The following is a 17,528-nucleotide window of genomic DNA, read 5'->3' on the forward strand; positions in this document are numbered from 1 at the left end:
GAACCAGTGCTGTGAGTTATGTACAAGAAGCAATTCTGTATTTGGTACCAGGACATGGTCACTACAAATTTTGAGAGACACAGGCCTGTCCAGGTGAGCAGGGAAGTGATGTGAGGCTCAGTGTCTGCAGGGCTCTTGATATCCTGAATGCCAGCTCCTGCCCTTCTGAGTCCAAAGGACTCACACACTAAACTGTCTCACAGCAATGGCTGCCACTAGTCTGCCATCTCATTCTAATGGAAAAAAAAATTTAAAAATCAGTTTTTCCTTTTTACTTCCCCTGTGGAAATGTTCAGTTTTAGAAAACAAACTGAAATCAGGGTTCTGATTAAATCTCCCATGGCAGAGTAAGTTAGTGAAAGAGGGGGAAGGAGAGAGGTGGAGGTTGTGCCTCCTGTCTCACTCTGCTCCTGGCCACAACCATTTCATTAAAAATCCTTCCTGCTGATTTGAAAGTCACACAGTGCCATCTAACCTAGAGCAAATGGGAAAAATCAAACCAGACAAGTAACCAGGAGCAGCAAAGAATTGCCACCCAGAGCACTTTGGCACTACATCACAACTGCAGGCTTTTTGTCTCAGAGTGTGGGCATTAGCCCAGGAAGGTGCAGAGGGAATGTGACAAATAAACAGCATCTCTTGCCACTTGTCTGTGCAAATGCTCTGCATGTGCTGGAAGGAGTAGTGAGCCTTGCTCAGCCAAGCCAGAAAAGCTGGAGCTTCACTGCCTGCTCGGAGCAGCAGAAGGAACCCACAGAGGAATTGCTGATAGCCAACCCCACAAACAAGCCATCCAAAAGCAAGCCATGGCTTAGCCTCCCTCCTTAGTCCAGATGGTATTTTCACATTTCTCTTCCAAATATATTATTCATTGCATGCTTGAACATGTGAGTCATGTGCAGTTTCAGGTACACAAAATTAGATTATAAATGCTGACAACAGCCGAACTAGCTGATGTCAAACTTCCACCAATAACAGCCTGAATCGCTGGCTACAAGAGTGAAGGGACTGGGGGCTACATCAACAATTGCATTGTGGTTTAAAATAGGACATCAACATCCTTCATTTTCAGGCTCCTACCACACACACCACACTGAATGGTCTGATAATTCAGGTAAGCAGTATAAGATGACCAAAAAAATTCAATTGGGGTCTGTATGAATACTTGAACTTCAGCCCTTTGGGTTAAAGAGTAAATGCCTTTTAATTTATCATGGCACTCATCCAGCCAGTTTCACACACACAAGTGACCCCAGCTCCTCAGGCTGTTTGTTATAGGTACATTGACCCTCAGAGAGTCGTCCTGGTGATGCTAGAGGCTGTAGCCACAGGGCTTCAGAGGAATGCAAAGTCTAATATTATGGACTTATTAAACATTCTGAGCCACGTCTTGAGCTGGTGTAAATTAACAGAGCTCCATGGAAACAAACCAAGAAAACCCCCAGCCCATGCCAGCTAAGAATTCAATCCACAGTCTCCTTGCACAAGAAATAATTTCTTTCTAAAACAGGCATTGAAAGATGGGATTTGCCCAGCCTGTTTCTGAACAATTCTGCCTTCCTCCTGAACCATGGCAGGAGCTCAAGGACAGCAAGGAACAGAATTTTTTATCATCATTAATATTAACAGAAATTTTGGTAGGTCCAAAGATGTCTTACTAGATAAAACCAAAGAATCGTGAATGTTTGTTTGAGGATTATCACATTTATTTAAATCTTAGAAGTACTTTTGAATCCTATGCTGCTCATTCAGTTCCAACAGATTGTCTTTCCCCCCCCAGCTCTCCCAGCCCTAGTGCCATTCTTCTTCAGCTCTGGTCTATAAACACAACAGTGATGTTTATTTCCCCCCACAAATCCTCTCCCAGGTCTCAATATTCAGTTTCCTCCTTGGTCCTCTTGAGGATAGACAAAGGTTCCTTGACAAATCTAAAGTGACTTTTTCAGTGGACTTCAGGGCAGCTTGAATTTACAGTCTCCCTTATATTTATAGACACGGAGAGTTTGAAACCCTTATAGCACTAAAAAGATATTCTTGTGAAGAGAAGGCTGCCCCAATTCCCCAAAGGCTCATACCATAATTAAACTGGCTGTTGAGCTTCTCACAGTTGATGATGTTGAAGCGATAGGGAACTGCTGACTTCATGTCACAGACCTCGAAGTAGAACCACTGGTGGTGCTGGCTGCTGTTCACATCTGCATTCATAATTAGGTCATACTCAAACCTGTGAAGGAAAATAATAAAAGCAGTGGCCATGAACACCCCCTGTCTGCCGCTGAACATGTTGACAGCAGCAATGCAGTCAAATTGATTGATATTTTGTGAGCATCACCATCAAACACCATTAAATACTCACACTATAATAGTCAAAACATTTTGAGCTCTGTTTTCTTAATCACGTTCCTTCCGTGACATCCAGGTGTTAGAAGGCATAATAAGCTTCACATCATCTAAGCTGCTTCCCTGGCTGACCCTTTGCAAAGCCAGGAGAAGGCCACCATCCCACACTGGGACACCTCTGTGCAGGGGTACTTACTCACGCACTTGGATCGCCTTCCGAAGGTTTCCCGACTCAAACTTGGAGAAAAACGTCAGACAGCCTGGAGCAGCTGGGCTTGAGAGACTGCTGGAAAGCAAAGCAAGGATGCCTGTAGATTGCTTCAAAGATAAGCCTTCTCCAGCACCTTCTATATGCTAAAATTTGCTTTAATAACTTTTTAATAAGCAAGAACTTGGGAAGGAGAAGAAGGTGAGAAAATCCATAACCTTCCTGTCCAATGCAGCTTTTCTCTCTACTCTTGCTTAATAATTCTAAATCACATCTTTCATTTTCCCAATACTCTCTTTTGTCACTGTCCATGTTTGCTTTCTTTATTCCAGTTACTCTCCCACTGGACTATTCCTATTATTTCATTAATTGCAGAAGGCAGCTTTATACAATTATTCTATATTTACTCTTCCTTTATCTATAGAGTTTCTTTTTCCTACTGCTTAGAATCCCTTAAATTAATCCTAAGCAACTTCATAACTTTCTCCTACCTCAAACTCTCACCTCTTTTCTGCTCCAAAGAATGTTCTCCAAGTCATCTATCCTTCCTCTGAATGCAATTCCTTCAAATTTGGGACACTTTCAACTGCCCAGTGTTACACCTTCTCACAGACCAGAGTTGACTGGTTCAAGCTTTCACACGGCCAGATGTTTGAGGGGTGTTTTTAAAGTGCTGTGTGAGTGTCACACTCATGAAACAGGGTACATCTACAGCCTGTGGCACTGGCTGTGCAGACACTCCATGGGAAACTCTGCCACAGGGGTGGAGAAGATGAATTGTCAGTACAGTTCCCAGCACCAGTCTTCACCTCTGTTCCAAATCACTACATGCAATGCAGACAGATCCAGGGACAACCCACAGTCCCTTTGCTGTATGGATTTTCTTGTTCTGTCTAAAAGTTCTGATGATTTCCTGCTCCAGTGGCTTCCACAACAAATTCCTTCCCTGGAGTCACCTAGAAACAATCTACCCCTCCTGGATATTTTCTCTGTTAGGCCTTTACCTCCTGCTACTTTGCCTTTATCAGAGCTGATCAAGTAAACTGAGCTCAGTGACAGCACTGATAGTGCCCCTGGTTGCAGCACTCAATTTAAGGGACCCACCTGGGATCATCTAAATCAAACACAGTTCTTCCTATCACATCCCCCGGGCTGGATTAGGCGGCGAACATCATCAAGGACTTTGTCTCTGGGAAAAAGAAAGCAGCACATCAGAAAACTGTAGCGACAGTGTGAGAAATATTGATATAGAGTATTCTTCTAGAAAGAGTCTTGGGAAATTCTTTTTAAGAATTGGAAAGGATTTCCATGTGCTAATTCCAGGTGAACTTTTTTTTTTCCCATCGTGAGAACACTTCTGCTCCCTCCTCATTACAAGTTGCCTTTTGGGTTAAATGGCTAATTCTGGGAGAATATTTATTCACTACTGGATTGTGACAAATTTGATTTACCCTCAGTTCTTCCCAGTCAATGCCAACCCCCAAGCAGCCAGTCTTACCCTGTAAGGAAATATCTGCCATTACTTACAAACCTACTAGTCTGACTCATAGTGAATATTGACTATAAGTCAAGATGATTTCTACTTATTATTAAACAGAGCTTCTCTGATCCCTGAAGATGATCAAATGTGGAATACCAGATTTTCTTCCTAACCTTCGCAGCAATCATGTTATGCCTTGAAGCATGATATGATTAGTCCCACTTCAACCATACAGTTACACATGCTGTTGTAGCCATAAAAGCAGAGCTTTTAGAGCAACAGTGCAACAAGATGGTAATTTTCCCTCTAAACAAGATTTCTAGCTCATATATTTATTGCAGAAAGAATCATTCTCCTAGCAGTCAGAAATCAGTAGTCTTAACAAATGCCATTAGTTGATCAACTCTGAATTTTAGCATAGAACCCACCATCTTTGCTGCCTGCTAATAATCCCCTATACCACTAAAAAGAAATACAAGGCCAATGTACATAGGCCTATGTCAAGCCAAAAAACTGTAATTAAGAGCTATCTCTCCCAGCACATCTTCAAAACACAGCTTCCCACTCACCTGAGCACCTAAATATTGAGAGATCTTTTCTGAAAGGACAGATAGGATTTTCCCTGAAAGAATCAGGTGGGACTAACAATGCAAGCACTAAAGTGGCTGAATAAAGAATAAGATTGAAGGTAAAAATATATCTCACAAGGACACAGAGGCTTCTCCATCTCTAAAATGGACTTGTTCTCATTTGTGTTCTAACAAGGTCATAGATTCACAACACAGCTTTGATTCCCATCTAAGCTTCCCATTACTGATGAATTTATCAATCAATTGAGGCATGTAATTGGGTAGCAAAAAATTTGTTCAATAATTTCCTAAGGCATTCAGAGCTGTTAGAGTCAGAATCTACATAAGCCAGTTTTGAGCCCAAGAACTCTCAACTTGGCCACCCCATTAAAGCACCATCACCTTTGGAGCCCATGCTTGCGCTCCAGCACGGGCTTGCTGTAAGGAGGTGGCTGGTGACCCCAGAAATCCGGGAATGCCAGCTCTCTGTAGCCTGGGATGGACTTCACACATTTGGCCCTGGCTGCATAGAAGCAAGGGCTGTGGAATGGGATATCTCCTTGGTGTTTCTCCAGAAGGTTTCTAACCATATCGGAGCTCTCCAGCCTCCCTTCAGGACTAGGATTGATCGAGGCCTCACAATGAGGGTAAAACACTTTTTTGTACCAAGTAGCATCTTTTAGGAGAGAGCACAAAGCAAACACATGACTCCTGGCTGGATCTTCCTCCTCACAGAAGTCTTTATCCTGGGCTTTTTCAGCAATGTCTCTGTTTTCATCATTCTTATCCCATATGCATTCCTCCTTCTTTCTCCAGCTCTGCAATGGGACTTTGAAATCCTGTTCTCCTGGATCTGGTCCCATCTCTGTGACACTTTGGTTTCTCCATCTGCAGTTTGGATGCTTCACAGAAGTAGCACGTGGAATGAAATGAGAGGGAGCAGAGGGAAGACTCTCAGTCCTGTCCTCCAAGCTCTTCTTTTCCTCAGACTCAAATTCAAGCTCCTTTAAATTTAAAAAGCAGAAGAAATTAAAAGAAACTACAGACAGATTGTGCCTCCTTCCAGAGGAAAGCTTTCAAGGGGGAAAAGAGGAAATATTTACACATCTCCCAAAACTGTACTCAACCAATAAAACAGCCAGAGCAAAATCAGTGCATGGACCACCTGTCAGCATTTCTCTATCCACAAAACTGTTTCAACAGAAATCCTCAGAAACCAAAAGGATCTGATTGGAGATGATTTGCCCAGATGACTCAACAAAACCAATCATTCAAACAAAGAAAGGAAGATATTTTGCATGGCATTTTTTTAAAATTATAAATGTTACAGGAGGGTAAAGGTGGCCAATCTGTCATGCTAAATTCCACCCCCATCTTCATGCAGGGGTATGATTTAATCCCATCTGTCTACTAATGGTCGCAATCAGTATCACAATATTCTGTGTACAGGAGATACATTAACCCAGAGATCTTTTTCAGATTCATATTTAAAACAGGGTTTTCAGGTCTCCTAAATCCCAAAACTTGTAATAAATGCAATATTCCTTTTTTTTTTTTTTTGTCCCAAGCATCACTAGAAAAAAATTATTTGAACTGTTCATTTCATTCAGCGGCAGTGCAATCTCCTCTTCCTTCAAACCACTAGTTGACAGTATTTACTTTTCACATCTCATTCTGATTTTGATATTGCTGTTGAAATTGCCAGCAAGAATACAAATTATCTGACAGATTTCTCATGTGGCAATTGATTCAACAGTGCTTACTTAATCTACAGCCAGACAAATGTGCATCAAACATCATTCCTTTTTCACTCATGATTCACACCAATGAACTACTGCAAAAAGTCATAATCTTTGGCTTTCTAGTCCTTGTAAAAGTTACAGGTTCACTTTTGAAATAGCCTTGTCTAGCTATTACTTGTCAATGCTCCCTTTCAAGTACTTCTTAAATTCTGGAATATTCACAAATAAAGGAAACTGCATTACAACCATACCTGAAAATTCTGGAAAAGTTCTGCACACAGAGCTTCATATTTTTCAAGTTCTTGTTCTGGCCGGTCAAGCGCTGGCCTTGACCTCAATTTATTCACATCTGTCTCCAAGTCACAATCCTACAAAAGCAGAATTAGAAAAGCACGTGTATTACACCTGCCCCATGAGATGATCTCAACCATCAGTGAATTGAGGATAAAAACAGTGTCTGAAACTTTCACAGTCAAAGGCTGCTGTGCATTAATGTGCAGCCTCACCCATATCAGAGGTGAGAACCAAAGTCAAACTGTGTCAAGCGTTCAAGCTATTACATTACAAAAAACCCAAAAAACACCAAAAAAAAAAAAAAAAAAAAAAAAAAAACAAACCACACGCACACCAAGAGAAGTTGGAGCAAGAGGAAAGGATGGAGACATGGCACTGATGACTGGGCATTACATTACAGCATTACTCAAATAATTCAACATGTCTGTGTCCCACCAAATGCCATCAAAGAAATTATTTGCTCCTGACAAATAGATTAATTTCCAAAGCTGTTATAAGAAGAAAAAAAGTAAAATTGCCTGAATGCACCAGTGCCCATGGCATTTCAAACCCTGAGCCATCTTGGGTCACCAAGCAGAGTCTGAAGAGTTGTTTGGGCAGAGATGAAAAGGCAGCGAAGACCTGCCAGAAACATGAGCTCAGTTGAAAAGGATTTGCCACTGAGAGCATACTGATTGCATGAGAAGCTTCAAATTTTGGATGGAAAAGAATAGATGGTTGATGTGGTGATTTTTATTTTCATAGAGCTCTAAACAGCTCCTGATGGAAGGGTAGAGCCAAGTTTCAGTTTGGTTGGTGTTGCTAGCATGCATGGATATGTGTTATGTAGCTGTGAAAATGTTTACAAATCACATCAATACCAGCAAACGTTGTGCAAAAGATCTTGAACAAAAAAAAAAGGGGATAAGCTGAAAGTTCATTATCCATTCCCTGCTTGCTTTCCCTTTAGCAAGGTTTTTTACAGGAGATATATGACCAGCAAACCAGACAAACAGTATTTAAACCTCATATGCAGAATAAGCTCTTAGGCAAAAAAAAAAGAGACAGCCCCAAAACTGCTTACATCTACTTGGTAAATCCTTATGAATAATGAAATAGTTCAGAAGCATAAAGGAGCTGTTACTGAATGAATAACTAATTAAAGAAGGAGATAAATCCACTATGAGCCTTATTCCTAATGAGCATCTTGACGAGCTCTAATAGTCAGATAAAAACAGCCAGACAGGGGCAAGTTAGGACACTCAGATAATGTGGGGGGGGGGTTAACTTCCTTTTTTTACTGGGTGACATCAGTTTAATATTTGAGGAGAAAAAGACAGGGCAAGTAATGAGAACTCCCTTTCACAGAAGTCTCAATCATTTCTAATTAGACCGTATTTGCAACTTCATTTCTTTAATTTGCTTTCCCAAGCCACTTTATGTGGATAAGACTTATTAGCAGCATCCACTACTTCACATTTACATATGAGCTAGTTTGTATTTTCACAACAGAAAAGTTTGCACCCTCATCCTCAGCTGGTAGAAGTTCTTTTTTTTGCCAGTTAGGCCACTGAAGGGAGAGTGCTAAGGGAGAATTCAGAGAAGTATTGAATAATTCATTGTATTATTTGTCTGTGTGCAGCAGCAAATAAAGAAGGAATATAGGTTCAAATGCACCAGCTGTGGCTTAAAAGAACTAGCCTTTTCCTCAGGGTAGCTGCACAGCCCAAATATGCTCTGATATGGGAATAAAGAGAGGGTTAGCCTTTCCTAAATGATAAATCAATTTTCCCCTAAGTGCCATTTCCCTGGCATATGCCTAGCGGATCAAAGATCCACCATTTATCCCTGACTGTGGATGTGATTCTGGGCAGTGTCTGTGCAGGAGCACAGGAGTCCCCAAACCCCCTCCACCCTGGGTGACAAGCATGAAAATGAATAGAATAAATGCAGGGCACTTTTTAGTGAAAGTCAGTGCACTCTCCTTGCCTTTTCTCAAGTATCCTCCCATTATCCATGTGTTCACATGGGACCACAAGCACATCTACATTCTCTGCTCAGATAGTCTTTCAGGGTCTCAAAATAGACAATAATATTTTTTATTTTAGTATGCAGATAATTATGGGAACTGTGGCTTGTATACCTACTTCCTCTTTACTCTCCACATCCTCATTATCCCAGTCTTTTTCATCCTCTTCCTCTCCCTCACTTTCACTGTCACCTGCAGAAGTAGGAAGGAAACACAAACAAAAGTGTTCAACCTAATATCCCTCTCATACCCCAAAGAGAAGTACATGTAAATTCTTCTATGTGTGCCACACAGTCCACAACCCACCACAACCCTGATTAAAGCAAATCCCATTTGTTAATCTCATATAAATGAATTTGGCACTAATTCACCCAGTTTTTAAAGCTCTGTTCTCTTGGACTCAAGCGCTGCCTTTCAAAACCATGACAAATGTCCCCATGATATGGATCCAACTCATTTTACAAAGCAATACAGAGATTTTCTGCTTGGCTGCAATGATATTACAGGATGCTCTTAATCTGTATTATCTAGATTAGGGTGTTTTACTGCTATGATTGTTATAGTATTTCAGCATCTTCCACACAAAATTGAATGTAGCAAAAATTGCTTCTGTGTATCATGGAGGCTTTTTCTGCAGAGCAGCTGTCCTGACTGCTTGAGCTCTGCTTTCCAGCAAGAGCTCCCATCTTTTACTCATGCAGCATCACTGCTGCCTGCTTTTACTTTAGAAAGGGAAAAGGATAATAATTCTTGCAATTCTTTACTGAAAAAGCTGCAGGGCAGTTTTTACCCCCCAAGCAGCCAATGCACAGGCACAATTACATCTCTGTCTGCTACTGGGGAGCAATGGCATCTCCAGCCTCTGCTACACCCACTCTGCTCCTTTATTTGTTGGATAATAGAATTTTTTTTCCCTTTTCCTTTCTCTTTTACATCTTTCTCTCATTTATTCTCCAGACTCTTGCAGCTTCAAGAAGACCTGAGAGTAATTTTTTCCTACTGAGTTACACTGTAGGTTATAAGATTAATTCTAACTGTAAACATCACGATTATGCCAAGTCTCCCTTCCCCAGTTCCCACACTTAATTCTCTTGTCATACTCCTTTTCCTTCTTCTGAACTCCATCCTTCAGCCATTTACCTGCAGATCCCTCACATGGAGGTTCAGCACTGGCATTCCCAGGAAGAGGGAAGGAATAGGAACTCCTTACAGTCACCACAGGCAGATGCTCCTTGGGGTAGCACTTTCTCAGAATGTGAGTCGCAGTAGTTATGATAGGATCCAGATTTTTACAAGATAAACAGTCCTAGGAAACAAAGGAGAATTACATTAAGAATAGTCTTTTACAACAGTCCTGCCTGTCATAATCCCCCACAGCAGAGCCATTCTTCTGGTGAGAACATAATTCCCTTCACCAATCAAGATTCACACCCATAAACTGCAGCAAAACATCATAATCTTGGTTTTCCAGTTCTATAAGACTTACAGGTTTACTCTTGAAAAAAAAATCTTGTCATGTGTATATTTTGGCTGCCAAAACATGCCAAAATCTGTGCTTCTGCAGCTTCAGCACAACTACACCCAGAATCATGCCAAAACTCACAGAGATAAACTAACAGTTAACACCACTATTTCAGTGTATTCAGGGTACACAATATCTACTCAAAAAGAATATACTCCCAATGTACTCTGTTCCCTGTGGTTAAATAATTAGGCCCAAGAACTTTTCTAAAGATCACTATATGTTACCTAATCATAAAATAATTAATGACTGCAGTATCCCACAATTTCTACTGCTATAATCCAGAGGAGAAAATAGACATGTAAAGATTTTTTAGAGCCCAGGTATACTTTGAAGACATTGAATATCTTGTATTTTTGTTGTACTGTTGTGCAAGCGAGCTCCTCAGACTTTTGTTGCAAAGAAAAAAATCCAAAATCCCCACAGAACTAAAGAAAGACCCCTGAGACATCATAGAAGTGATCTATGTCTTCATACATCACAGTGTATGTCTTCAATAGAACGTTAGGGAGTTGGGATAAAGGAATAATAATGCTGCACAAAGGTAAAGTTGTTTAAAACCAATGGGTAGCAATTGTCAGAAAACCAAGCCCTTGGATTTGCCCAAATACAGCACACCCAAAGCACAGCCTCCATCAGAGTGACTGAATCATAAGTGCAGAATTCTACTCAAACTCACAATTTTCACTCTGCCTCTCAGCATGTTTTCTTCAGTGGTTTGGAACTAAGACTGAGCTCATCAGAACAGGAATGCAACTTAAATCAGCAGCATGAATATGCTACAAGGCAAAAGAGAGCTATTGCAATACCTTCTACTGCCATTTCATGATTTTGCATCCCTGAGGTAGAGATAAAATGGAACAACCAAGAGGGGAGAACAGATGCTTCATGTCATTGCCTGACAGCCCAAAGTCAGCATTTGGGCTGGACAAAAAAAAAAAACCAAAGAGGCTATCCAAGCATTCAGCAGAACCAGGCAGAAGGCCAAAAGAATGTAAAAAAAAACCCATAAAATGACCATTGGGTCACAGGTTCTGCCTGACTAACCTCATCTCCTTCTAGGAAAAGATGACACTGTTTAGTGGCGGACTTGAGAATGCTGGGTTAATGACTGGATTCAATCTTAAAGGCCTTTTCTAATCTAAATGATTCTGTGATAAAGTACTTTATTATAACCAGGAACAGGAAAATGGCTGTACTGGGGTTCTTTTGGTTGGGGAGGATTTTACTGTTTTCTCATGTATGATTGAATAGCATTATAAGATTCAGTGGGATTAACCAGGATTCCTGTAGGGAGGCTAGAAAAAAATCATCTAAAGCTGACATGCTTACAAGACTCACTACAAGAATTTTAATATGCATTTCTGGTTCTCTGGCTGTTTGGAACTAGGGGGAGAGAAAAGAAAATTATGAAAGCATCAAGAGGAAAGTTTTATTATGGGTAGAGCAAACACCAAGGAGAACTGGTTTCTATTTCTGTTTCAATTTATTCACTCCTTCATATGGTTGTCTTTGTTTGCTTGTTATTAAAGGAAAGATTAGGAAAGTTTGTCTACATGTGGGAACAGGCTAATATTCTCAACAGTCTACTAGTTTAGTTTACTAAAACTGATCTGGTTTTGCTCAAACAGTGAATGCAGGACTGTTTAATTGCTTGCCTTGGGACAATCTCCTTAATTCATTGCCAAGTGAATTTAAATAGTCAAGACCAAGGCATGTTCATCCAGACAATGAACTTCAACACATGGATCTACTCAGTGATGGAGTTACTCAGTGATGCTATTTGGAAGTAATTTTTCTGTGCAGCAAATGAGCTCACAAGTGCAAACAAGCCTTCAGATACCTTAGAGGGAATTTGTGGGACTGTTTTCATTACTGCTCATAAAGAGCTCTCAGATTCTGAGGTAACACTGTTTACAAATGGCTGAAAATGATTACATCAGTGTATTGGAAAAGCCCTTTTTCCTGACACCTGGGAGGCAGACAGGAGACTGCTCTGTATGTGTGTAAGCTATCCCATTTATTTTGTGGTGAATGAGGGAAGAGTAAATCCTTAGCTCAGAAAACTCATGTAAAGCTAACCTGGATTCAGATCTGCTTTTTAATCTCCACACAATCTTTTCTCCACTGAATCTGGAATAGGACAGATATTATGGCATGTGATATATAGGAAAAAAAAGGAGGATTCAATATGACAGTAAGACAAAAGATAGTGATGCTGATTGATGCTCCTACTGGCAAACAGAGTGGAATATAGGATAATATTATCCTAGAGTAGTAGGGGAGGCTGAAGAGAAACAAGGCAAGCTTAAGAAACCAGATGGAAAAGTGATAAACTATCAAGATAACATTCCATGCAGTGGTATCTCCTAAAGCACAGAGAAACCTGTTTTCTTGTCTCAGAGCAGGCAGCTCTGTCACTGCACACAAAACCAGACAATGCTAATGTGAATATACCATTTAACTGTCAGGAAAATCAAAGTGCAGCTCGGAAAAGGGAATGGGAACAGAAAGTACTTCCTTTCCATGAATGATTTCATTATCTATAATTATTTTTTATTCCGGGTAGGAGTAGAATTCAAAATATCTCTAAATTCCCCTAAAATATCTCTAAACTCTCCTCAAATTGAGCAGCAGTCACTTCTAATCTATGTGAGGTGACAGTTTTTGAACTATTGGCTCCTCCTGTAAAGAAATAAGCTTAAGGGCTATTAAAAGCTCAGGTATTTCATCTGTCCATCAGCCCGGACAATAGGCAGCCAGAGAGGCTTCAATTGAAAACCAGCCCTGTAAACAGAATTTCCACTGGAGTTTAAAACAAACCCATCCTGCCAAAATGGTTTTCATTTCAATAAATATGTGTGTATAAGAAAAACAAACAACCAAAAAAACCCCAAAGAAACGAACAAAAAACTTAAGAAGTTTCAGCAGAACTTTTCTACCCAGATTTTAACACTGTAAAAATCTCATTAGCTGCTCAGAGTTTGGTCCAGGTTAAATCACCAGAGCCAGTGCATTCCCTAAAGGCACTAAAATACTGTCCACACACAGAATCATTGCTTTCCCAATCAGGAGTTGTTCGTCTTGTCCTGTCTTCATCTCTTTCTCTCTTGCTACAGCATGTTGTCTGTCTCAGGACACAAGATTTCCCATCTTTCTCTCATGAAAATTATGAAGATTTTTGTGGCAGCAGCAGCCTCTACCTCAGGTTAGATAGGGAAGAGCATGAGTGAGATCTCCTAGGGCCGCCAGACTCCTGCCAACACTTCATGTCTTGGAGAGACACTGCAAGACTGACAATATCCCAAAGAAGCAGTGAGAGAATATTGAGCTTTGAATCTATTAACCTTGGTTATTTCTTGTCCAAGGTCTCCCTAATAGCACACACTGGGAAAAAAAGCAAACTGGAGGCCCCTGAAGCTGTCATTTCTGCTCCACTTCTGACCTTTGGAAGGATTAGCATTTTCAGTGTTTACTGGAGCCTTAGGATGCCATGTCCTGTTTGTGCACCCAAGGTGACCCCACGTTTGCACTTGCCATGGAGTTGCTCCAGGCTGAGCTATCAGGAGATGTTAGCTCAGAAAGCTTCATGGGCTGTGGGAGGCTCTTGAGAGGGAACATCCACCCTCAGCAGCTCTTTCCATCCACCCTATTCTTGTTTCTTCAGGCCAGGGACTTCTCATTAACAGAGGCCAATCCTTTGGGACCTCTGCTGGCTCTGGCCACCTCCTCCTACCTAGAGAAAAGGTCAATTCTTCATGAGGAAAGTGAAGTGAAAAATTCCAGAATTCTCTCATAGGCTGCTAGTAAGAAATGACTCACAGAAGAATCCTTCGTGACAGTGATGGAGAAGTGGAAGAAAAACACACTGAATCATAAGGCAATGGATTTGTTTTTAAGGGGGAAGGAGACAGGCTTTTCTTTCTGATGGTTCTACAGTGAGATAATGCATAGCCAGTAAGAACAACAATGGAAACACTCCTAGGGAATCACACAGGTGATTTTCTCTAAGTTCAAAGCAAGCTAAGGAAGCATTTTGCTGAGAGACTGAGGAAACTCTCACTGTTCTGTGCCTGCCTTTTCTATACCTTATAGGCATCCCATCCCATGCAGGACCATGGCATTTCTCTTGAACTCACATTAATGTTTCACAAGATTAAAATTTAACCTCCTGAAAAACTGTTGATGGATGTTTCTCATTAGGAAAGGCTTGGCTAAATGAGCATTTTGTTTAAAAGGCTAATTGAGTGGAATTATCTGGTTATTGTAAAGGAAAATCTCACAAAAGACCTAAGCAATTCCCCTATAGAGATATTGCAGTATTCTTCAGGAGATGTCCAAGCAGGATGCACAGGGAAAGAGAAAAGAAGCACTAAAAGCATGAACTAGAATTCCCATAGGAATTAAGATTTGTTTTAAACTGAAGCATTTCAGCTTTTCTAAAGTACTAACTGTGTAAAAGTCAATAGTTCTTCATGTAATCGGTTTTTTCATCTATATGTCCGATCCTGAATTTACATAATGATGGAATTTCCTGCAGTGGGATGCAGAACCCAGCCCTAACCACTAAATCACCTCATTTAAACACAAAAAGCACCATTTACCTGCACACTTGTGAAGAGAATCTCCATTCCCCGGGAGCCAAGGAAAGTCTCCCTGCCCAGCTGGATGTTGGTGATGTACTTCAGGCAGAGCAGGAGGCCCCTACGAATGTAAATGTAGTTGTTGGAGACATCATTGCGATGCCAGTCTTGGTAGAGCCTCAGCAGTTCACCCAGGTAGCCTCTGTTCACTGCCCGGCGGCTGTTTGACTCTGAAAAGGAGAGAAATGCTGAATTAAACTCCTTCCTGTGGGGTAACTGCGGCTACTCAGCGCTTGAACTCAGACTTTACCACCTGCTCAATCTGGCTTAACGGTCTCAGTTTAAAAAAAATAAAAATTTAAACTTCTTTTAAATTTAAAATGTTGTTTGTTAAACATGACCCATGTTCTTGGAACATTACATGAAAAAACACCCCAAAAAACACAACAGTGTTCTGTCTGGAAACAGGAACCCTCCAGATGAACCAAACCATAAGCCTGTATCTCCTTCCAAGTGCTAATAAACCTAATTCCACTTGCAGCACCGTAAGATTTCCTGAAACTACCCAAGCTCCTGAGGAGTGAGAAAAGCTGAATAAAGTAAGAGTACTCAACAGCATAAAATCTTCACCAGAGTGCTGCACACTTCAGTCCTGAGAGAACACCTTGCTGAGCTCAACAAATTCAGAAACCTTGTGGCTGCACAGTCCTGCCACAGCCAGAGAAATTATTTTTAACTTCTAAATGTATTTCCACAAACACCTGTATAATGAAAGCCATGAATCAAGTGATTCTGGAAACCCACAGTATTTAAAAATTAACAAAACACCAACATGAGCAATAGCAGTTGGCTCTTTTCTGTTGCTTCCTGGCTCCAAGATTTTAAAGGTCACATTCAGGTAATTTTTAAAGTCTTTACTGGAGGGGCAAGAAAACTACAAAAAAATATTTTAAGAAAATAAGATTTATAAGAGATTGTGATATAATACAAAGTCTGTTGAGTTTCTAAAGCACATCCCTTAACCTACTGCATTCCCTGCCCTGGCCCTCAGGACAAACATGAAGGCACACCAGACCCCAGGCTCCCTCCCTTTAAACCAACCCAGCCTAAATTTTCCTGACTGGTCCTGACATCCCTTGCTGTGACACGCATTAAAAGCTGTCAGGAGCTCAGTAATCAACTGTGGGGCAGGTAGCATATGTAAAGGCAGGAGCTCAGCTCTCTGAATAGCAATCAGCACTTGCAGCTCACAGCAGATGGCTCTTGGTACCAGAGCTGGTGGGCTCCAATCCATTTCCACTTCATTAAACAAAGTGCCAGAGCCTCTCACACCTGGAGCTTTAAATCCATCAGTGGGGATTCACGGGACAAGAGAAGCAGCTAGAGGTTAAGTGAGAGAATAGGAAGATGTTGCCTGAAGAAAATCAGCAAGAAGAGAAGCCATGGAAGGAATAAGCAGGAAGCAGCGTGGGCAGCAAACCTCAATCCCAGTGATGAAGTAGATGGAGACATTGGAAAGGGGAAAGAAGTCATCTGAAGTGAAGTCTTCTCTCTGTCTGGTCTCTGCAGTAGATGAGCAAACCTTTACCTGGAGATGGGACGGGAGGGTTTTTCTGCTACCTGGCCTGGTCCTGCAATTTTCTCTACCATTGGTACCAACCAGCACCCCCAGCCCAGGCTGCCACTCATTTTAATGCTGCTCTGCATCTTCACCGCACTCTGCTGTCACCCTGCACTGACCTCTGGTCCCACAGCAATTCCAGTCCCACACAGCTCTCCAGCCCTGCCTCCCCTTGCTGGAAACCACCTACACCAACTCTGCATTCTGAGGCTCAGTGGCTGTCAGCATGGAGAAGGTCACCCTCCTCCTCTGACCTTCACTCTGTATTTCTGTTTTCTATTTGACTCTCTGTGAGAAAACTTTAATTGCTTGAGAATCCCTTATCAATCCCAATGATTTTATTCACGATTTCCTGTTAATCCTCAACCAGCTGTCATGTTTACTAACCTGCAGGATGACTAACCCCTTAAATCAGTCAATCTTCCTTGAAGAATTACTCAGGAAGCTCTGTAAAAGTCAATAAGTGTATAAAACATGACAAGAAGAACAGAGTTGGAGAGCATAAGGTAGGGACAATTTAGATCAGACTCAGAGCTTCCCTGAGCTGTTCAGGGACAGATGAAATTGGACTAGATCTAGGCTTTTATAGCCTCTAGCACACAGAGCTTGAAGTCTAAGCTTTCTGTGTCAATGTCAATAGGAAGAGGGAAAAACTGGGAAGCACTGTGTGTAGAGCTTCTTGGGGAATTTGTTGAAAAAAAATTCTCTCTCAAAGTGTGTCTGTGATCTTTTAAGACAGATTTCCACATTTGAATCTCAGCTCCATAGGGACCAAAACACACAACTGTCCTATGGCTTTAGTTTTAATACTCGTTGAAAAGCATGGAGGAAGGTGAGCAGAATAATTTTGCTGTTTCTTCACATGTTTTCTGTAGTACTTTCAGGATCAAAACAGTCTCTTTTCAAAATGAAGCTGAGATAGTCTATTCTGTGAGAAAGAGATTGAGAGGCAAGACTAGATTTCCCTGAACCCTTTGATCAGAAGCAATGAGAATTAATTGCTGAAGGGGCAAAAAACACATTAATTTTGTTTCTCCTGTCTGATTTCATTGATTCTCCTCTGCTCTCCTGTGCTGTCAGTGTTTTTTCTTTATTTTTTTTTCCATTTTTTCAGTTCTATAGTCAATAAAGTAGTGAATAAATGAAAGAGGAAGTATGCCA

The 17,528-nt window shown here is 41.1% G+C and overlaps 1 protein-coding gene across 1 annotated transcript in view; it reads right to left on the reverse strand.

The window, feature by feature from the left end:
- Nucleotides 1-17,528, reverse strand: part of AGBL1 (ATP/GTP binding protein like 1) — a 263,509-nt gene that overhangs the window by 195,312 nt on the left and 50,669 nt on the right. The window contains 9 exon segments of the mRNA XM_030955469.1: nucleotides 2,076-2,224; nucleotides 2,537-2,623; nucleotides 3,653-3,699; nucleotides 3,701-3,737; nucleotides 5,000-5,601; nucleotides 6,591-6,707; nucleotides 8,760-8,833; nucleotides 9,782-9,947; nucleotides 14,768-14,976. Of these exon segments, the coding sequence (XP_030811329.1) occupies nucleotides 2,076-2,224; nucleotides 2,537-2,623; nucleotides 3,653-3,699; nucleotides 3,701-3,737; nucleotides 5,000-5,601; nucleotides 6,591-6,707; nucleotides 8,760-8,833; nucleotides 9,782-9,947; nucleotides 14,768-14,976 (1,488 nt within the window).

Source organism: Camarhynchus parvulus, chromosome 10 (genome assembly GCF_901933205.1).
Source record: "Camarhynchus parvulus chromosome 10, STF_HiC, whole genome shotgun sequence".
NCBI lineage: Eukaryota > Metazoa > Chordata > Aves > Passeriformes > Thraupidae > Camarhynchus > Camarhynchus parvulus.